The sequence below is a fragment of the Harpegnathos saltator genome, unplaced genomic scaffold (assembly GCF_003227715.2).
Source record: "Harpegnathos saltator strain DR-91 unplaced genomic scaffold, Hsal_v8.6 scaffold485, whole genome shotgun sequence".
In the NCBI taxonomy this organism is placed as follows: Eukaryota; Metazoa; Arthropoda; class Insecta; order Hymenoptera; family Formicidae; genus Harpegnathos; species Harpegnathos saltator.
In genome coordinates, this window is record NW_020230299.1 from 345,479 (window position 1) to 367,524 (window position 22,046).

General features: G+C 47.7%; 1 protein-coding gene across 5 annotated transcripts; it reads right to left on the reverse strand.

The window, feature by feature from the left end:
* Positions 1 to 1,081: 1,081 nt before the first annotated feature.
* LOC105192284 (enhancer of split mgamma protein) lies at positions 1,082 to 20,259 on the reverse strand. Of its 5 annotated transcripts, none has more exons than XM_011156310.3 (4): positions 20,104 to 20,259; positions 5,544 to 5,633; positions 3,014 to 3,286; positions 1,082 to 2,353 (listed from the first exon to the last, which is right to left on the reverse strand). In XM_011156310.3, exons 1-4 carry the CDS (start codon positions 20,188 to 20,190, stop codon positions 1,925 to 1,927), a joined length of 879 nt encoding a protein of 292 aa, XP_011154612.1. In that variant the 5' UTR covers positions 20,191 to 20,259; the 3' UTR covers positions 1,082 to 1,924. The 5 variants fall into 5 exon arrangements, with proteins under 5 accessions (XP_011154612.1, XP_011154614.1, XP_011154615.1 ...); XM_011156312.3 differs by lacking the exon at positions 20,104 to 20,259 and adding an exon at positions 7,743 to 8,254; XM_011156313.3 differs by lacking the exon at positions 20,104 to 20,259 and adding an exon at positions 7,692 to 8,253.
* Positions 20,260 to 22,046: the final 1,787 nt, after the last annotated feature.

The following is a 22,046-nucleotide window of genomic DNA, read 5'->3' on the forward strand; positions in this document are numbered from 1 at the left end:
AGTTATCTCGGTGTCTTATTATATTATATAATGTGTATTTACACCATGATATATGGTAAATATTTTGTTAAAGTGTATTTTTATAGTTATTATAACATTGATTTGGCATAAACTTTACCGACATGATGTTATTAAAAGGACAAATGTACTTTTTTCTCTCCATATGTTAAATTTAATAAAGATTAATATTTAAAAAGACTAATAAATAAATGGGTAAATAAAACAAAGTTTTTTTTACCTGAAACTGAAAACTTTGGTACACATTGGGTAGATACCATTTGCGTGTAAAAAGATTAAAGATTGGAAGCGCCATCTCGCGTTTTTTTTGTTAGAATTAATATCTAATTGCTTTTTGGCGCCATCTTTCATTGTTTCTTGGAATAATTGAAGTGGTAACTCACTGCACGTACCATCTGGTGTTATCTTTTTAGAACCAGTTGATCCACTGATGGCTATTGACGACATCTTGCGCTGTTTTTGGAACTAATATATCATGCACATACATGCACACCGCATGATTTAAATCAGAGCTCGGCAAAGTTTACAACTTTCGGCCGATTTTCGGAAGCTACGCCTTCTATCTCCCCTTACCGCGCGGCGGATCCAGCAACTGACGGTCGCGGCTCGCGACTTCAGGACTGTTGAGATCATAAAGCGCATCTATGTGGTTAAAAAAAAAAAACGCGTCGGCAATAGTACCTCATGGGTGACGAGGAAACCTATTATGTAGTATCTTCTAATTATAAAAATGTAAGAAAAAAAATATATATATACTTATACAAGTATATATTTGTACAAGTTTGTACGAAATATTGTACATATAGTTGTATCGATACATTTATTTTTCAGCCTTTGAGGTGCGTTAAAGGAGCGCGCTGTCAACGCTAACACGTTATTTTTTTTATTTTTATCGCTTATTACATGTACAAGGATTGAATGACGGCGTTAGCGCTGATCGACGCGCTCCCCGAACGTATCTTTAGTAGGCACCACATAGATGCGCCTTATAATCTCAACGGTCCTGAGGTCGCGAGCCGCCACCGTCAGTTGCTGGATCCACCGCGCGATCCAAGGGGAGATAGAAGGCGTAGCTTCCGAAAATCGGTCGAAAGTTGTAAACTTTGCCGAGCTCTGATCTAAATCATATTTAAACTAGTTCCGTTTATTTTTTATCATGAGATATATCATTTACTAATTCTGCAGAGAAAAAAGGGTAGAGAGTATTCTCGTTTCTAATACTTTCTTATTATTTCGACGGATTCTATAATTCTCTTAAGTAAGAACACGGTGTAGAAAGAATTCTCTTTTAAACGTTTCTCTGGTATATTATAATCTCGCATAAAGAAAAAAAATATCTATCACTTATATCTATTTAAAGCCAAGTCTATCAAAATAACGTAGAATCAACACAACACTATTAATTATAATAAGGAGATTAACTTATAAATATAGCATAACATTGCGTGATTTTATGATATCGATGATCTCTCCATCAATTTCTATTAGTACACGAGTATAGTTCTATGCGATATTTTTCAACCAGCACTTAATAATGCCAAGTGATATCCACAATAAACTTTCTGTACTTTTGTACGTTCTGTACGCATGTACGTTGATGTCGCGCGGTTTATAAATTATTGAAAATAACTCTCGAATGTCTCGGAATATCATCGTCGGAAAGATCATTTTGTACTTGCAAGGAGATAAGGTAGAAACACACGTGCACGTGTGTTACCCTTGTTATATTAAATAACAATAATCTGGAATAAAAAGAAATTTTCCTTTGCGTCATCCCTAACATCTATTCAACAATAATTTTATCAAAACGCGCATCTATAAAATAAATAATGGACGCAGTTTGAAGGGAGTGTGCATAGGGAATGTACGTCATTAAAATTGATTGTTAAAACAAAGTGTCCTCCCGCTACCACGGTCTCCATATTGTGTTGCGTTCCTCCACGCGTTCGACGTCAATTTCCTCATCGTCCTCGGCGTTAACGTCGTCCTGCGAACTGTTGCACGATTTGCTCTTCGTTGTTGTCGCTGTCGCGATTGCCGTTTCCCTCTGGTCCTTCGTCAGTTTCGCGCTGCAACTTGCTGTTAATTTCTCCTTGTCGTTAACAGGTGACATCGAGGCTCTACACTGAGTCGCGAAGACGACTGTCGTCGACGGCTCGGTGCCATGGCCCTCGTCGCCATGTTTATTGTCGGCGCGAGATGTGGACGTAATCGGCGATACATTAGCGCGATTTATCTCCGAGTCAACTTCGCCGGAGACGTCGACGGTGCAAGATGATGACTCGTTACTAACGATGCGATTCGTTAGGCCAGGCGATAAAAGGTTGATTTTCGGCTAGAAAAAGAAATTTTCTACGATTATTAACGACGATCGTAATGGCCCGCGATTATAAATCTATGCGACTCGCGTGGAATTTCTGGAGTTTCGAAATCCCGAAATAAATCCTGCCTCCCCCCCCCCCTCCCTCTCTCTCTCTCTCTCTCTCTCTCTCTCTCTCTCTCTCTCAGTCGAGAATTTCGCTTCGACTGACCGTTATTTTCACGGTAAATTGACTGTTGTCTACGACATAGGCATACGAATGCTGCCAGAATACTGATGAGATATCGTACACAGTGACGCCGACTAACTACTTGGTTGACTTAGGCAACTTGTCCCCCCCTCCCCCTTCCCCGATGAACTCAATAAAGTCTAGCTTTAGAAGTTTAATCCGACTAAGAGCACGGAAACTTTTTGAAAGACCCAAATACACCGTTATACACGCTACTCGTTTCTCTTTAACGCTACACACAATTATACGTTATGCGTATTTATTACTGCCGTCCCTCTCTGTATCGAGGCTCGTTGTCTCAGAAGTCATCGAGTAATCAATTACCTCCAAATTCTGTCTGCGCTTGATCCTTCCTCAGAGTCGCAACAAAGATCGCGAACGACATCCCTTCCCCCCTCCCCATCGCGGTATGTCATCCGACAATTACAGATCGGGCCGTGAATTACCGGTGGTGAACTGGACTGCCGGCTCGTTTGGAGCCCCGACGCGAGGTGCCTCGCCAGCCTCCCCGCGGCTTCGCCCGACAGCGACGAGAGGAATCTGCAGGCTTCAGCCGCGCAATGGCCAAATCCGCGCTGCCAGCGATTTTCGGCGGAGATCCCGTCGTCGCCGGCCGTCGCTAATCCGGAAGGTCGCGCAGCCTGCAGCCTCTGCAGATGACGGACCGTCAGCTCGAGGATGTCCGCCTTCTCCAGCTTGCTGATGTTCTCTCTCTCGGTCTGCGAACGGAACCCGATAATTCGTCGTCGTAGATAAGAGTGACTCGGGAAACGGAACCGGCAAAATCGTCGTCCGGCGATCGTTAGGCGCTCGCGCGGTGGCCCCGCGAATAATAACCGCGCCGTCGCGACGAGGAAATTAACTCGGCGAAATGAACTCGGTGCCTTTCACGTTGATTCAGCGAATTACGTGTGCACGGTGACGCGCGCCGGGACTACCGTATCGACAAATTAACACCGACGGTGGCGAGCCGCCGCCGCCGCCGCCGCGCGCCATAGGATTCCTCCGCTCAGGACTCGCTTTAACGCGCGGGAAACGGCGCGGCGCGGCAATAACGTTTTTCCTCTCTTTTTTATGCGCCGCGCCGCGCCGGCTCGCTCGATCGCGAAGGCTAATATTGGACTTGTTGAAAAGCACGTATTTTCTCACCTCGTGCGCACACAGTCGACGCTTTCGCTAAATGCGTAATTTCCGCTCGAGGGCCGCACAAGTCATCATTCTGTCGCGCGGAGTTATATTTCAGCGCACGGTTAAGATACAAATTGCGGATCCCGCCCCGCCCGCCTAACCCTCTTATCTCGCGTATACTTCTTCGCGGCAAATAGCTTAATATATTCACTTTTTCTCCCCCCCCCTCCTCCCTGCGGCCGGATTTATCTATCCGTTATCGCGACGGTATTTAGCGACGCACGGAGTGTGCGCGCGCGCCGCCGCCGCCGCCGCCGCCGCTGCGACGCGATAAATTGCGTTTATTGCGAGAGACTCCAGAGAGAGAGAGAGAGAGAGAGAGAGAGAGAGAGAGATTATAGACGACGATATCGAGGATATTTGAATATCACCCTGCGTGTCGCGCCACGCAAGGCGTTACGCGCATGACTACACACCGCGAGCGAATCGGTGTGTACGCGCGCCGTTCCGTTGACACTCGCCCGTTGCACGCCGCTGGGTTCCCACGCTCCGCGAACATTTAAAAGCAAAATCGCCTGCACGCGTAGCTGCTGCCCGAGAATGCGTTTCCTGCTAGGCGCGATCCGTAAAATTGCGGCCGGCCCGGTGGACGGACGGACGGACGGACGGACGGACGGACGGACGGACGGACGGCGCGGTATTATAAATAGAGTCGGCGGAATCGAGCAAGAAACCGCACGGCTTTCCTCCGAAGGTTCGCTCGACACGCGGGGAAAAAGTGTGTAGCACGTGCTCGCTGAACCAGGCTACCGCGGCAGACCCGAGGCACTGTCGTTGCCGACAGTGTCGGGAAACAGTCGCGGGAACGTGACGCGTCGGCGGCGGTCTTTCAGCGGCCGTTCAGCGTTCGACCGACGAGTTTTTTTTTGTCAGAAGCTCTTCGGAAGCGATTAATCTCCATTTGTAGAAGAAATGGATATACGTCCGCTCGTTTCGCCCGTTTCGCCACGACAAACGGATTTTTCGCGTGTTCGCGTTTCCTCGCTGAATGATATGCGCACGAAAAAATTGCACGTTTCAATCGCGTTTTTTGCTTTTACGTTGCTTGACGTTGGAAGAAATTCTACAAAAGGGAAAAAGAAAGATCCGGAAAAAGTTCCCCAAGGGAAAAGGAATTCAGTGACACGAGCCTGTTTTTCAAGTCATTTCCCAATGACGCAAACGGGAGCTTAGTGACGTAAGCCTTATGACACGCTAGACTAACTCGCTAGACATTATCGATCGCTTCCGAAGAGAGCGATCGAAATTCGGCTTCGCGCGAAAACGTTGACTAGCCACGCTCTGCTCTTTCCACTGCTCGGGCAAATTTGGCGTTTACCGAAGGAAGATACACGAAGATAGTATGCGATCCACGATACATTCGCTGGCCCGTTTCATCGATAGCCCCATTGGCCATGTAATTAAATTCGTTACGTACAATCGGGCTTACGTTTTACACGTAAATTAGCGAAATGCCTCGAGACATTGTAGCGCCGATCAGTCATGGCCTCAACGTGGCAGTCAACGTGCAGTTAACTCCGCTTGCAAAAAGAGCCGTTATCCTGCGTGCACGCTCGCGCTTTCACTTAAGGCGCCTTGCCTTGGCGCGTGCTATCTTGCTCTCAGCGCTTCGTTAATGTTATTAATCTCCGATAATTACGATCGCCGCGATGCTAGCGAGCGGCGGTGTTGAATAGCCGAAATATTTTCAGCAACCGCAATTGTCGCGTGTGCATATTTTGTACACGTACGGCGTGTGTACCACATGCTGCAATGAATGTGTGGGAAAGAAGGATGAATATATCTCACCTCCAAGGCGTCCACCATGATATTCTTGAGCTCATCGAGACAACGGTTTATTCGCGCGCGTCTCTTCCTCTCCAAAAGCGGCTTCGTTATCTGCCATTGAACATGCGTTATATTTTATTAATCAATATATCGCGACAGCTGCGGCGAAACTTTCGCACCTCGATCCTGTGCCATCGCCCAGTGCCATCATTTTTTATGGCCAATCACTACGTAAATTACTAATTTACGATACGGTCGGGCCGAGAATCGAACATCGACCGACGCGTATAATCGACGCGACAGAGCGAGCGGAAAGTAATAATCGAGCGTGTCTTTGCGGTCTTTGTTTTTTTCTTTTTTTCTTCCATCGTTTCATCTCGTATTAATTCGCGAAGGAAATCTCCGACCCGTAAATGGACGATGCCGTGCCGCGCCGCGCCGCGCCGCGCCGCGCCGCGTCGCGTCATGCCGTGAATCGAGTCTTATTTTGTTTCAACGCGGTGTCGAGATAAGCCGGTCGATGATTTAGCGTCAATTAGCGCCTGCATCACGCGTACGCTCCATCGATTACGATTTTTCCGCGGCGGTTAAGCCGCGAGAACGTACGAATGCGAATTTATGTTGTGCTGGCTCGCCAGGTGCTCGTAGACAACGGGACATGAAACACCGGCGAAGCAGCGGAAGCTAAGAGCAAAAGATTGATTCAGGGACTTTGCCGATTGCTGGCGCGATTCCCCGCCGGTGCCGAGGAAAATTTTTCAACGTGATTTGAGTCAATGCCAAAGTCCAGCTGCGCGCGCGAGGACATATTCGCGAGTACATTCGAGATACATTTCGAGGGGAAGTTTCGATCCGATCATTTCAGGCTTCAGTCGAGGTTGCACTCGAGACGATAAATGGCAACTCGACTTGGTAATGCAAATTTCAACTCCCGTGAGAACTTTGTCTCTGTTTGCAATGTGCAGCTGTGCAAACTCGTTATTCGGCTTTTCGTAAATCGCTCGTGTGCATAATTAAATATTAATTATTTCAAGCAATCGCACCTCGAGACACACACACACACATACGCGCGCGCGCGCGCGCGTCTGTAAAGTAAGAGCGTGTACGGCATAAATGGCAGTTGGCTTCAAATATCGTCCTAGTTTTTTTTTTTAGCCGTATTGTGAGACATATCTCAAGCACAAGCTTCGAGGAAAAAGAGTGTGCACTTTGAAGCAGCTGACACGACAAATTCGTCTCATTTGAAGGTCTTTACCGAACGAATACGCAGTCAACTTAGTGGAAAGTACGCCTCGGAGTATGCCAGACAATTATCAATGCCGGTTGTGACTGGACTCATTATTAATGGCATAGCGTTTTTCTTCTCATGGAGTACAACAAATCCATGTACTTAAAAATCATTAAAAATAAATTTTTCTACACCTTAACCCGTACACGCTCTTACTTTACAGACTGTGGTGGAAAGTAGCCTCGGAGATGCCAGGCAATTATCAATGCCGGTGGTGACTGGACTCATTATTAATGGCATAGCGTTTTTCTTCCCATGGAATACAACAAATCCATGTACTTAAAAATCATTAAAAATAAATTTTTCTACACCTTAACCCGTACACGCTCTTACTTTACAGACTGTATATATAATACATATAATAATTTGCAATTATCAATTTTTAATTCACGAAGTGACTGTGACAGAAGAAAAGAATCTATAGTTATCTATAATCAAGTTATTTGTATATCGATTGCGGTGCAAGGAAAATTAACCAACTAAATGAACAAACTGCGAATTTGCATGAATAACATGTAAATAAATATAAATTGTGTGTAAACATCCACGAGGTAACGTATAATGTAAAAATCTGTATAATAATGTAAAATTTGTCGGTAAAGTAGTGATAAAATAATAATAATAATAAAAAAACATAAAATATTGCCTCTCGTGGCGAAATTTCGCAATAAAATTAGAAGCGAGAAAGATGTTGGTAATAAGAAACGATTGAGATATATTTCGGCCAGTTAACCAGGGAAATCGAGGGTCGCTTTTGACGAAGAAAGCCGGAAGGATAGCGACTCATGAATAATGAATGCGAAAAAGAAATTTCGACTCGTGTCGCGACACCGCGAAAGGATACTAGTTACATGATCCTCAAATCCTTAGACATTGCGCACCATCACCCGCGTTTGAGTGTGAGTCCTCCACTATTGACCCGATCGCAATACCTTCTTGTATTGGTACGTTCTTGAAACCGGATGAGGATAATCGTACGACATCGTAGCAGCGGGGGAAATCATAGCTCGGCGCGAAGGAAGGAAACGATCACGGTCCGCAAGGAGAGAATCGCAGGCAGTGCCGCAGCAGCGCGTAGGAAAAGGAATAAGAGCACTCGTAAAACAAGCAAGATATTGAACAATTATTGCCCCGGGGATAACAATGAGTGGAGGCGAAAATCGCGGGACAACGCCGAGTGTGCAGCGACGCACAAACGGTGTACGGTCGCGTTCTCGAACGGAAATCCTTGATTATCACGACTCGGCTCGGCTCGCCTCGGCAACTGACGTTTCGGCTGCGACGTTTTACATTTCACTGCATTTCCATGGCGGAGTACGGAAATATGGATCAAATGTATCTCGGACACGCGGGGCTGACATCAGACCCACACAAGCGAGTGCACTTGGTGGAGTCTCTACACCAACTGACTCGGTGCTCTCCGCTGCCATTCCGACACAGGCTACCCTCACCAGTTTCGAACCCTCCGGAGAGAGACTACTTTGGATAGGAAGGTCGCTCCAAATGGTTCGCTGCGTTGTAGCTGCACGCGCGCGCACCGCGCGTTCAAGCGACAGAGCAACGAAGAGACGAGAGCGATTACACACGCGACAATAATTCCGGCTCGCGTGATATTTCCAGCCCCGATTCCGCCGGCCCTTGTGCGAGTTTCTCTCAGGGAAATCGCTCGGAGGGATTCATCGAGCCTTGCGCTTTTGAGGGAAGCCTCGGGAAGCCTGGGGAAAATCGCTGCTCCATTTTGCGCGCAAGACCTTGAAGAAGCGGAAGAGAGACGAGCCGAAAATCATTCCCTTTCTCTCGGATAATTTCTTACTGTTGTTTCGAGCAACTTGGATTCGCGTATTTATTCGTCGAGCGAGATGTATCGTCGCGATTGAAGGTACGAATACGAGATTGAACGTTGCCGTTTAAGTCGAGCCGTTACGATAATTAATAGCCTGCGTGGCGGCCGGCGTCGGATTACCAATTTCACAAGCGAGCCTTCATAGTGCACGCACGCGTCGAATTTGTTTGCAAAATATAGCAAATGCGCCGAGTTTGCAACGGTGTCCACGGTAACACGAGCCATCGCGTTCAGTGAAAGCAAGCAACGCGACGCGTTCAATCATTCATGCCATTGCCACATATCCGTCGATAATGAAGCGGAATTACCGTCCTGGCACGATCGCGTTACGTCCGCCACGTGTTCTTTCCTTCCGGAAAATATCGCGCGCGCGCGCGCGCGCGTGTTGTTGCAAACTGCCGCGCGGTTTTGGTCTCTCGCGCGATTCTCTACAGTGTTCCGCTCGTAGTGAAGATCCGCACAAGATCGCAATCGGAGGATGCGAAGAAACGTGACGCGGCTTGTCGCGAGTTTCGACAAGTTTTCCGTCGTAGAAGCGATCGTTAGTTTGAGAATCGCGTACTTCGACTCGAAATAAACGACAGATATACAGGGTGCTAAATTTCAAACGTAACAGGTAAAAAATTTCGAAAACTATGAAAGATATTAAGAAAAGCTAAATCACGTGTTCCACGTGATTTCGAAGGCGAAAGAGAATGGCATTATCAGTTCTTTTATTTGGAGGGCATTTTCAAGGTCAGTTGCAGGTCAACTTAATTTTTCTTAAATGGAAAGTCCAATTCTTTTTATTATATATCGTCTTTTTCTACCAATTAATTTTAACAACTTTTGTCTGAGAAACTTTTTTATCTGCCTAATATTTTTTTGAAATATTTGAGGAAAACTTGGCAACTTTCTCAATATTTAACTTACGATATCTCGCTAACTATTCGTCGAAAGAAAAAATAGTATTAGACTTTTTCACTTTATTTACTATCAAGAATATATTACTATAATAGTGCGCTAACTTTTGTTAACTTATCGACCTTTGGAAATTTCAAAATTATTAAATTAACAAAATTTTCTTTCCCCTTCGAAATCAAGGAACACGTGCTTTAGCTTTTTTCATCAATATCTTTCAGAGTTTTCGAAATTTTTTACCTGTTACGTTTGGAATTTAGCACCCTATATATTTAGACAATACAGAGAAAATGTGAGGAAACGATACAAACAAACGATGATAAAAATAAAAAAAAAATGACGATACAGTAAGAATATAGAAATGAACATAGGCGTGTAGCAAGAATACAAAAGGGAAGTGACTCACAAGATTCCCGTCGCCATAACGCTCGATCGCACTTGTACCTGCTCCGTAATTAGCGATTACGGAAAGAACGATATCTCAACGACAAGCACCGGTCTTCCATGCGCACGATCGCGCCGCGTGACGTTTCACAGCTCGGTGACGCTGAAAGGCGGCATTGTACTGAGACTTGGAGAAACACGTCACGTCGTTGGGATTTCGGCGGTGTCGCATCGGGAGACGATAAGCCCAAGTTCATTAAGATTATCTCTGTCCGTGTGTACTGGAGAGTTGCCAGATGCTCAGGAGCTGCAGACGCGCCGACTGCGTTTGCACCCTTCCTCCTCGCGGGGATCCAACCTTATCGCTTGTGTCAACGAGGAAATTTCACGGAGATGACTGTCGTCCTTCGCGTTACGTTTTCGGACCGGACCGGCTCACCGCGCGGCGTTAGAAGAAAGCCGATGGCAACTCGATGGCGGACGAAGGAAATATCTCGCTGTCGTAGATAAACGCGCTTGACACATTGCGATGTGCCGTGCCGCTCGCTCGTCAACATTTCCAGCCGCGCGTCCTCTCGAACCGAAAGCAAAGTGCCGCGTGCTGTGCACTGCTGGGTTCTCCTTCTCCGATTGATCTCAACGCGACCGCTCCACCACCGTCTTTCGTTTTCAGCGAGAGAAGTGTTGAGATATAATTATTTTGTATTATTATTAATTTAGCTATGTATCAAGCCTTGAATGTAAATCAGCCTTAAAAAATATCTAGTCGGTGTACACTCTGTTTGTAGTACAGAGAGAACAGAACAGTTTTGGTAGCTCATGCGAATAAGAGCGAGGAAAGTAAATATCGGTTGCATGTTAATTTTATCTGTCAAGTAACGTGATTTTTTTTACAATAGAATATGCTACATGTTATTTTATCTGAACAGATAGACAGTCTTTACGAAAGTGCGACGTTTCTTTTTGAAAGGTATTTGTTTGAAATCTAGTAATAGTTACGCAGTGAGAGTAATTATAAATTGTATATTTTAACCAGTAACATATACGTAACACTAATTTGATATGCGATATCTATGTTGCTGGCGCCTTTCAAATTATGTGTTTTCTAAAGATTATAAACATACATCTAGATAAAAAAGATGTAGAGGTTATTATACATACAGGTCTCCAAGTCCAAATTATACCTATACAACAAGAAGCCATACTCGTCGCGCAGACCACCATATGTTTTACCCTTTTCCTGTCTGCCTTTTTATATAATTGTGTGAAACAGGTTTAATTTGCTCGCATGGAATGAACAAATATCGCGCACATGATGCCGAAGCTTTCGCGGAAATCGCGGTGGAGCGAACGCGTTAAAATGAGTCGCGAGTCTCGCGTGAGGAATCAAGAAAAACGCCACGTTCACGCGGACTTTTTTTTTTCTTTTTTTGTTGACCCAGGTGAAACCCCTTATGGGTACCCCCGAACCCCGTGGGGGGGGGGTCCAGAGGTTATGCCGGACTCACACCGATTAAAACACCTGGGGGACACCGCCCGGAGGGTGCAGCAAGTGGCGGCCACAAGTATTACGCCGGTATTACTTTTGTTTCGTTTACGCGGACTTGACGTCAAATTTTCCCTATTGCGTAGCGTTCGTTGAAAGATGCACATTGTTACCCGAGCACACTCGGCTCGGCTCGACGCAATCGAATTTAATCGCCACGTCACACCGCTTCGATCCTCAGCGCGCGCTGTCATTCACAAAGCGCGCAGACGCCACCGACGCATTAAAATCCGACACGAGTCGTAAACATTCGCACGCTTCGCGTAACGGCCGACGCAGGCGATACGGCAAAAGCGATAACCGCGGCCTGATAACGGCGTGACGATATTGCGCGGGAGTGCGTGCTTCAACGTCGGGTGACATCAACTAATTATTGTTTTCCTTCTTGGTAGTCCGAACGGGCGGCTCTCTCTCTCTCTCTCTCTCTCTCTCTCTCCTCTCTCTCTCTCTCTCTCTCTCTCTCTCTCTCTCTCTCTCTCTCTCTCTCTCTCTCTCTCTCTCTCTCCTCCCTCTCTCCTCCCTCCTCTCTCTCTCTCCTCTCTCTCCTCTCTCTCTCTCTCTCTCTCCTCTCTCTCTCTCTCTCTCTCTTTTCTTTTCCTCTCCTCTCCTGTCTCTTCTCGTCTCTGCACTCCTTTCGCCGACAGACACACGAGAACTGTGAGACTCGTGCGACGAACACGAGGCGCATGATGGTCGATAAGGAGGAATAAATAAAAACTTTAACGCACGATCGAGGCTAAAGAGCTTCCTCGAACGATATTCACCGGACGTGATCAATCGCCGCTGGAGACTATCTCTTTGGCCCTGGCCACGGTGCCGAATCGAATATCACCAGTTTGTCGGCGCTTTTCAGATACTGAGGGCCTTGTATAATCTTCTACATTGTAATCTTTTACGATGCGATACGAAAGCTCGTCGAAGACACACAGAACCGGCCTTCTTTCTCATCGTCGTCACGAAATCACGAACTGATCGCCGGCTCCTCGGCGAGGATCAGCTGTCTCGATGCCTTCATCGCGTCTTTCTCAAGCCTTATTTCCCACGCACGTGGTGCAAAATCGCGTTCCACCCTTGCGGGGCTGCAGCGCTGTTTACGACCGCCGATCCGCGGCGCGGTCTTCCTCGCGTGCATGCAAAAAGAGGTAGCCTGGCTCGCCTTCTCTCTCTCTCTCTCTCTCTCTCTCTCTCTCTCTCTCTCTCTCTCTCTCTCTCTCTCTCTCTCTCTCTCTCTCTCTCTCTCTCTCTCTCTCTCTCCCTCTCTTTTTTCAGCTCTATTGCGGTTGATTGGCGAGGCCAAGACCTCGCATGATACTTGGCGGCACGAATCGGGGCGTCGGCACCCTTTTCCCGTGCACGAGCGCACGGCTGAAATTGGAGCTCGATATTGCGAAAAGGGCGAGGGACTGGCGGAACGAGGGGGGGGGGGGCGCGCAAGGCGGAGAAAGTGCGCGCGCGCGCGCGCGCGTGAAAAAGTAAGGGCACTCGAAAACGCGCACGGATTCGCACACGCTTTCGGGACGAGCATCGAGAGTGAATCCTTCGGGCCGTGCAAAGTCCGCCGTGAAAGTCTGCGGTTAAAAAGATAAAACAGCCGGCTGTTATTCGCAAGAGAGCGAGATATTCGTCCAGATAAGACGCGACGGCGCTGCCGCGAGAGGCCCAACGACAAGGCGAAAGTTGCTCACGAGGGAGCCAAGGATCATCACGCAAGGAAATATCGCGCCATCCTAGCCGGCTTATCACGCTTTGCACGCTCTGCAAATTCTCTCCGGGCGCAGTCGGTCCATTTTCAAATTCCTCTCGCGATAATCCAGCCGAGCGTTCCCCCCGCCGCGCCGCCGCGTTGTCACGCTCCGGGAGTAGCGGCGCGCCGAAACGCGCAACGTCGAGACGGGCGCGCTACAACAAGGAAAGAGCGAGAAAAACAGGAGAAAAAGGGCAGAGGAAAAAGGAAGAAAGATAAAAAGCGCAAGTCATCGAGCGAGCGGGGTAGCCGCCGTCGCCGTCGCCGTCGCCGTCGCGGTAGTAGCCAAGTCCCAGGAGAGAGAGAGAGAGAGAGAGAGAGAGAGAGAGAGAGAGAGAGAGAGAGAGAGAGAGAAAGAGACGGAAAGAGACGAGAAAGAGATTGCCGGCAACAGCAGCGACGACGGCGGCGGCGGCGGTGGCATGAGCAGGAGGAAGGAGGTAGCGCCGAGAATGAAAAAACGCGGTTTGTGTTCACGGCTCGGGCGGCTCGGACGTGTGCGAGTCGCGTGTGAGGCTCGCGCCTGTCGTTGTCTCTGTCGCGCGAGCACGGGTCCGCCGTGGCCGGTGCCCAGCGCTCGGGCCCGGGCTGTTGCGGTCTCTGTCGGGCCTCGTGCCGGCTGAAGGGCCCGTGTGGGACGCGATGCCTCGCCTCGTTCTCACGGTAGCCTCCGACAGGGGCCCCCCTTTTGCTCGCTTCCTCCGGTTCATCCTCCTCCTCTTCCTCCTCCTCCTCCTCCTCCTCCTCCTCCTCCCTCCTCCTTCCTCCTCCTCCTCCTCCTCCTCCTCCTCCTCCTCCTCCTCCTCCTCCTCCTCCTCCTCCTCCTCCTCCTCCTCCTCCTCCTCCTCCTCCTCCTCCTCCTCCTCCTCTTCCTCCTCCGTCTCGTCGTCTCCCCGATGGCGCACCACCCTTTGGCACCTTCTCCCTCCTGTTTTCCGGACCGTGCGCGCCGCCGTGACTCGCGTGCACGCGTGTGCGTGTCGCGCCAAGGCAGCACGCGTCGTCTCTCCGGTCCCTTCGCGCCGCGTCGGAGCCTCGCCGAGCGCAACGCGCCGCGCCGCGCCGCGCCGAAGTTTCGGTCAGAAACGCGACGGCGACGTCTTCGTTTCGCTGCTTGATTCAGCGGTGAACAGCGCTGAACTTGAAAAATCGAGGAACGCGAGGGCGGAACATTGTAGAGACTATGGTATTAACTTGACGTCAGAATAATGACGGCTTATCGTCAGTTTCCTGGCATTTATTCGAAAATTCAAAAATTATTTGAGAATTATTCAAGAATCATTTAATTATTCAAGAATTATTTAACCCGTAAACAGTAGGATGGTTGAACATTTATTCAATGATATTTTTTAACTGTTGTCACTGTTGTGCTAAGGTCAATGTATATCTTTTGTATTTTTAAGGGGAAAATTTACAACGTTCATAAATATCTTGGACCATTTATACTCAGATAAAAAAAGTTTTTCTTCCACAATGAAAGTTATTTTTCCTTTAAAAAATTATATATGATTTAAAACTATTTTATACATTGCTACAAATTTTTATCAAATATTTATATTTCGTGTGCACCTCAAAAAAAAAATAAAAAAGATATGGGTAGAAATTCACCTGTCCTGGTAATAGGAGGTAACAAAAACATCCTGGTGTTCAAGGGTTAATATTCGGTCGGTAATATTTGGTACTTGGAGATTTTACGATGCGCAAAAATTCTGGATTTGTTTTGTGTATCGGTATACTCCCTGATGAAACGAGCTGTGTTGCCCGCGATAGAAAATTGCAAGAAAAGAGAAAAAGAAACGCAGCTCCAATTATGGAGGGTAAGTTCAGCAAACGACGCTTATAGCAGAGGATAATAATGCAGGTAAAATTGTAGCTCGAGATTCTCCGTTAACCTCGCAAATTTGGCGGAGTTGGGAATTTTGTGACGTAAAACCGAGATCTTTCTTGAGCGCAGACTTTCGCCGCTAAAAAGCCGTCACCGTCACAAAGTTGATCGAACTGAGCAGATGCGCGGGCAAAATTCGATATCTCAGTTTGGCGTGCCAGCTGAATTTAATTGGCGCGTCGTTCGAATGCAAACGACGGGGCAACGAGTCTGCTAAAATCTTTCGCGCTTCTTGAAGCCTTCGACGTAATTGACGGTCTTGGGAGAAAGTGAATTAACAACGAGCGTGTTTATTGCGACGATCGAGTCGTTCTGAAATCGCGGTGTGCGAGCGGGACGCTTAGTGATCAGTTTGCCGTCGTCTTAATTAGAGATTGACTACCGAATGGGTGGACTCGCGAGAAAAAAACGTCTCCTCCCTCTCTCTCTCTCTCTCTCTCTCTCTCTTTCTCTCTCTCTCTCTCTCTGTCTCTCCCCTTTTCTTACCTCTCTCTCCTTCAATTAACTCGTCTCTTCAACCGATTTGCGGATACTTGCAGATCGAGGAGGGTAGGAATAAAATGAGAAGAAAAAGAGGAGACAAGACACTCGGAACGAGGAGGAAATCGCGCGTGCGTGCGCACAGAGGCACGCACGTTGTCACACTGCTATCGAGAACGCCAGCGAAAAGATTCATCATTATCCAATGTTTGAACTAGCGCAATTTACCGTGGCATTAACGCAGGATATGTTAAATGCGACAATAACATCTCTGTTCCCACGGCTGTCCGTATGTCTTAAACACGCGATTGCGTTTACTTACGCACATATATACGATTTTTCTCACCCCCATTTCCCCGGAAATAAATAAATCATAACGAGAAAGAAAGAGAGAGAGAGAGAGAGAGAGACGATAAACATCTAGAGTAGACACGCGCATATCGTAGAAATAATCGTAGTCAAGGCGCGTGTACGTCGCGACGTATAAACATGAACGCCGTTGAAAACCGAGTCGACGGCGATCGTTTTCCTCCGTTAAGGGGGAACATCACTGTGACAGACCCAAAAAAGGCCCTTTTTCACGAATTTTTTTACTACTTAATAAATTATTTAAGGATTGGAAGAGTATACTATTAAGGACACTTTGAAGTAGTTTTATACAAATTTTTATTAAAAAATAATAAAAATTAACAAAGATATATGCAACAGAGTGTCGGTCCGTAAAAAATTTTTCCAACAGTGGGACTGATATCTCTGGCATGGTTTATCTGAAAAAAGAAACAAATATTTTCTTAATCTGCATGAATGTAGTTATTTATTTTGAAAATTACTATTTTTTAAGGCCCCTTGAATGAAGAAAAAATGTTGGAGAAACCGAGGTTTCTTTTTTAACATGTCGCTACTTTGAGAAAAATTAATTGAAAAAAAAAGCTACGCTTAACGAAAACTACAATTATGCAGATTAAGAAAATATTTGAGTTTTTCTCAGATAAACCATGCCAGAGATATCGATCCCACCGTTGGAAGAACTTTTTAATGTATATATCTTTGTATATATCTTTGTTAATTTTTATTATTTTTATTATTATTTAATTTGTATTATTTTTAATAAAAATTTCTACAAAACTACTTCGAAGTATCCTTAATAATAATATAGTCTTCCCCCAGTCCTTAAATAATTCATTATGCAGTAAAAGAAAAAAATCGTAGAAAAGGCCTTTTTTGGGCCCGTCACAGTGGTGGTTCCCCCTTAAGCTCGTTTTCGTCGGGAACCTACTTCGACTTTCGCGATCGCTCTCGGGGAGTCGTCGTTCGCCCGCAATGAGGTCGTCTTTTTCGACGGACGCGTCGTCGCATCGCGCGCGCCGGTGGTGCGCGGCGGCGCCCCTCGTACTCGTCGCGCATATCCTCACGCAAAATTTCAATTTCCGGTCGGCCGCGGCCGAGGCCATCCCGTCGCCGCTAGCGCCGTAAAACGCGCCGTAACACACACGTGCAAGCGCACGCACGTCTGTGTTCGTTTTTCGTGAATGGCACCCTTCCCTCTGCCCCTTCATCTCCCTGCGCCGTCAGCTCGCCCTTTCCTCCCGCCCCCCGCCTCTCGCGCCCTTCGCACCTTCCCTCGCGCGCCGCTTCGGCCGCGGCGATTCAATGTGCGCCGCCGCGCTTCGCACCCCTCTCGCTCACGAACGCGAAATTATCGGGAATCAAAGGTGCTGGAATACAGTTGGCGGCACAATGAGCCGCGCCGCCGCGTTCGTGAATGAATGCGCGCGTGTACGCACGAGCCGACGGCGGCGGCGGCACCGGACCGCGCAGAACCGGAGTTTATAAGTAGTGTCCTCTCTCGCTTAAATTCTGCTTCATTGTCGCCCGGTAAATATTCATGACCGTCTATCGCGAGGATCGGCTTTTGAATGAGCGCAGGTGCTCGCACGCCCGTGATCGTGGGAATTTCGCTCCGGCTTCTCGACCAACGGGAAACCGATAGCAGGTGGCGGCGGCGGCGGCGGCGACGGCGACGGCGGCGGCACGGCCGAGAGTAGTAGGGATTCCGCGGCGCGGCCGATGATGGAGTCATTCGGCTATCTTTGTCCGATCGTCCAAGGAAGACCGATCATTCACGGCGAGACGCGCAAAAATTCGTCTCGCCAAATCGTGTCGAAACGCGGATTGAAGATGGCGAGAGGGGTGGAGGGTGGGACGCGGTATCATCGTTTGAGAATCGTTTCATCTCTCGTCGAGGAGGATCGGCTCCGCAGCGCGGCTTCTCTTCGGCCGGTCTTCGGGATAGTCACACACAGCCTTCCTTCGAGCGACTTTCGCGGGTGAAAGTTCCGCCCCGGAGTCGCCGCACACATTCTTTCGTTGCGTCGTAATTTGCGCGGCGCGACTCTCGTAACGCGGAGTCATTTCGTCGGGGGGTAGGGAGGGAGGGAGGGCGATGCACGCGACGCGCTTACGACGACCGCTCGACGTGGAGTCGATACACCCCGGAGGAGCCGATCGAACTTAATGGCGCGCGATGGGCGTGTTTCGCCCTCGCAAATTGCGGCCGAGGCTCTCGTGAGCGAGCGCTGCGCTAATTACCCCGCGATTCGCCGTCATTAATGTTGCAAGTTGCCGATTTCATTCGTGACGAGCCGGGCCGCTCTTATCGCTTTTATGCGCTTCAAAGTGAATCGATGTATCTCGAAGCGAAAGCGAAGGCGTATTTCGGCGCGTCGAGCGGCCAAAACCCGTCGTTCTCTTTCTTTCTTCGTTCCTGCAACGCATGGAAGCTTGCTGGCCGGCTAACAAAATGCACGCGTAATTATCGGGCCCGTACACACCGGCGGTCGTTCGCGCGCGACAAGTCTCCATTTTCCCCCCGGTGACGAGGACGCCGATTGGAGCGTGGGCGTCGAGACGACGCCACGGAACGTCGTTGAGGCCCAGCTCCTCTGGTGACCGCGGGAGCGGAACACGAAGAGCTTCCTGAAACGCTCCAGCGCCGACGGCCGTCTCGTTCCCACGAGACGCACGGTCCGTATGAACCGCTCGTCCAGGATCTATCCGTGTCTAACTGACAGTTCGAAGCGACAGCTAACGATCGTTATGCAGAACTCGCGAATCACCGCGCAATCGGTAGCATTGGGGTAGGTCGCGGCGGTGGGTCGCGCGCGCGCGGATAGATTTTCTCGCTTCCGGATCTGATCGAGATACATCGAGGGTGAACAAGCGCAGCGCAAGTGCAGCGCAATCGAGAGTTCAGCGATAAAGGAACCCAAGTCGAAATTTCGCTCCCGCGTCAACCCTGCAAATCCTCCCAAACTTGAATGCTCAACGGAGAGAGTCTCCGATGGTACGATACTATAAAATTGGGTACTTACTGCCGTTTTTTCTTCCTTTCGTGGGTAAAACTTTAGAATAGGGCCTTTCTCGAATTTTGATTTATTTTTGCTTGATTTATTTTGCTTGCTGGATAAAAATCTTTGTTGTGACTACGACAATGAGAATCAATGGGGGGAGCCCGAAAAAAATGTTACCTATTTGTTTCAAGTTTTTTCGGATCTTGTAAAACTCTGAAAGAAAAATGCACCAAATTTGAACTATTGAGTGAAAGTATAAAAATGAACTTTAATAAACCAAAGACATAAACTATTCTCCGCTGTAATTTAGACTTTATAATATAAATTTGTGCTTTTGATTAAAGCAGAGCATGATTGTGAATAATGCTCTGCTTTATTTTGCTTGTAATTTATGACACGTCCTACCTTGCGTAGAGGTCTTGCCAATCTTTTCAGTACTCATTTTTAGTATATCGTAGACTCATCTGCTTAATAAGGCGAAAGATTCCGGCAACAACTGTGAACGGTATTTAATCGGTATAAAATCGATATTTAAAATTTTTAATATATAGAATAACATTTTCGTGCTTTTCCTATAAAGATCTTAGCCCGCCTCCCCCTCCCTTAATATATACGTAAAACTTTGTACACATGTTTTTTTACAGCTAGTTTTGTAAATTACTGAACAAGAAAACGTAGTTTTTGGTATAATAGTACTTTTGAACATTTACCAAAGGAATTGTTCAAAAAATAAGTGGATAACATTTTTTTCGGACTCCCCCGATTGATTATCACTATCGGAGTCACAACAAAGATTTTTACCATGAGAGTAGCAAATAAATATCAAAATTCGGAAAAGGCCCTATTCTAAAGTTTCGCCCTTTCGTGACTCAACCACTTGCGTCGGAACACAACGCGTTACGCGAGAGTTTCTTCTTCGCATAAAGAAATAACGTACTACGCACGTGTGCTGTTTCTGTTTACTTTATACGCGGGGAAACATTTACGTCATGGAAAGTCTGTGCCAATAAACAGATGTCTGTAATGTTTTCAAAGATAATAACAGTTTGTGGTAAAAATATTTTCGAATAATAGACTATGAATATCGGTCTAAAATTTCGATTTAAATCTTCTCCTTCGTTCAAACCCGAAACGTCGTGTACAATAAGTAATTTGACACACCTGTAGGAGGAGCCTGTGCGATGTATCGCCGGCTCCGACCTGAGTCCTTCGTCCTCTTCCGTCGACTTCCCGATGACCCAGCATCATCCTGCTGCCGGTTGCGTTGTATCCTGTCACTTCGGACACACATTCGTGCCACTGATACCAACACTAATACCCGCGTCGACACGGCTTGATCCGAGAAGCGTTAAAGAAAAAGTGTTAATTATCGCGACGTCGAGATGAGAACTCGATTCAATATTTCAAAGGCCGACGGGAGTTGTAAACAATACACCGGTCTGCGTACTTCGCGTCGCGGTTTGTGCGTCGCTCGCCGGCTCAACACTCAATGCTTTCGTCACGGTAAAGTACGTCACGCACGAGAATACCATAACAATCGGCAAAAACGGCATAAACACTGCCCGCCGATCGTCCATTGACGATCAATGACGCGTATATAATCTCGGTGGTCGAGCGATCACAACAATCGACGTTCTTCGAACATTTCGCGAGTTCACCTTGAATGCCTCCTGCCCCGCCTCCTCGCTTTTGTTGAGAAAAAAAGAATTATCCTTGTTGCTTGTCGCTAATCGAAATTTCTGCCGATGCACAACATTATTGCTATGCACGCGCAACTTCACCCTCTCGCAACCCCTTCCATTCGAATCTCCCTCCAATTTCATCGAAATGTCCAACGTCTACACGGACAGGAAACGACAGATAAACAAGTTATGAGAGAGCGAATTTGTCGAATTTTGTTTACCAACCGATCTCGTCGTTTATTCCCATTAATTTTATTCTTCCTGTTTGCTATTATAAATTAATTAATATATTATTCGTGGTTGAGAATAAATGTCAAACGCAGGCTGAATATCGAGATGATGAATTATAAAACAATTCGGTAGCCTGTTACAGAGCCTGTTACACCTTGAGACATTCTCCATCGGTCCTTGAAGCTCGACGGAATTTGCAGAAAGAGTTAATATAAGAGAGAAAATTTCGACTCGCGGGATGAGACGCTCCCTTGTGCCTCGGTTTTCTTCCCGTTCGTTTCTGCGTACCGTGCGCATTTGCGAAACATCGCAAATCGCATAAGAGCGTAACTCGCTAATTAAGACTCGCAAATGGCTTCGTCACGCGCTCGATCCATTCGATCGGCTTTTTTACCGGGTAAGAAACGCCTTTTCACACAGCCGAGTGCGTTCGGCCTACAATTATCGGCATACGGACATACATTTACGAGCCGGTCGTTCCTCGCGTCATCTCCGATCATTTCGAGCGCTCTCGCGGGCCGTCCGTCGCACGCAAAGAAAAAAGAAGAAGAAAACGACCCGCAACACACACACACACACACATCAAGGGGCGCGCGGGGGCCCAAGGAGGGGAGGAGGAAGGAAGAAGGGACTCGAATCTGGCCGTTACAACTGGAGGAGCGTGGGAAGGCAGGAGTCGCGAATCCCTGTAAGGAACCGTTGTATTTCCCGAAGGAGATGTTGCGCGCACCTGACATCCTCTCCTCTCCCCCGTGAGAAAGATCGCGGGGCCCGTGGCATGTCCGCTTGTCTCTTTCCTCGTCGCCCTCGTGTATAACCGCCACGCGAGCAGCACGCTTTCAGCACGTTTCGACGACGTGGGAAGGATCCCGTACCCGGCCGCGATCCAATCTGCACATTTTTTCTCTTTTCGCCTTAACGCGGCGTCGCCTCTCTCTCTCTCTCTCTCTCTCTCTCTCTCTCTCTCTCTCTCTCTCTCTCTCTCTCTCTCTCTCTCTCTCTCTCTCTCTCTCTCTCTCTCTCTCTCTTCGGCACAGCGGCTTCCGATATGATCGCGGACACGACAACGGATGTCGTCGTCTCGTGAACGTTTCCTTTCTTTTTTCCTCTCTCTCTCTCTCTCTCTCTCTCTCTCTCTCTCTCTCCTTCTCTCCCTCTCTCTCTCTCTCTCTCTCTCTCTCTCTCTCTCTC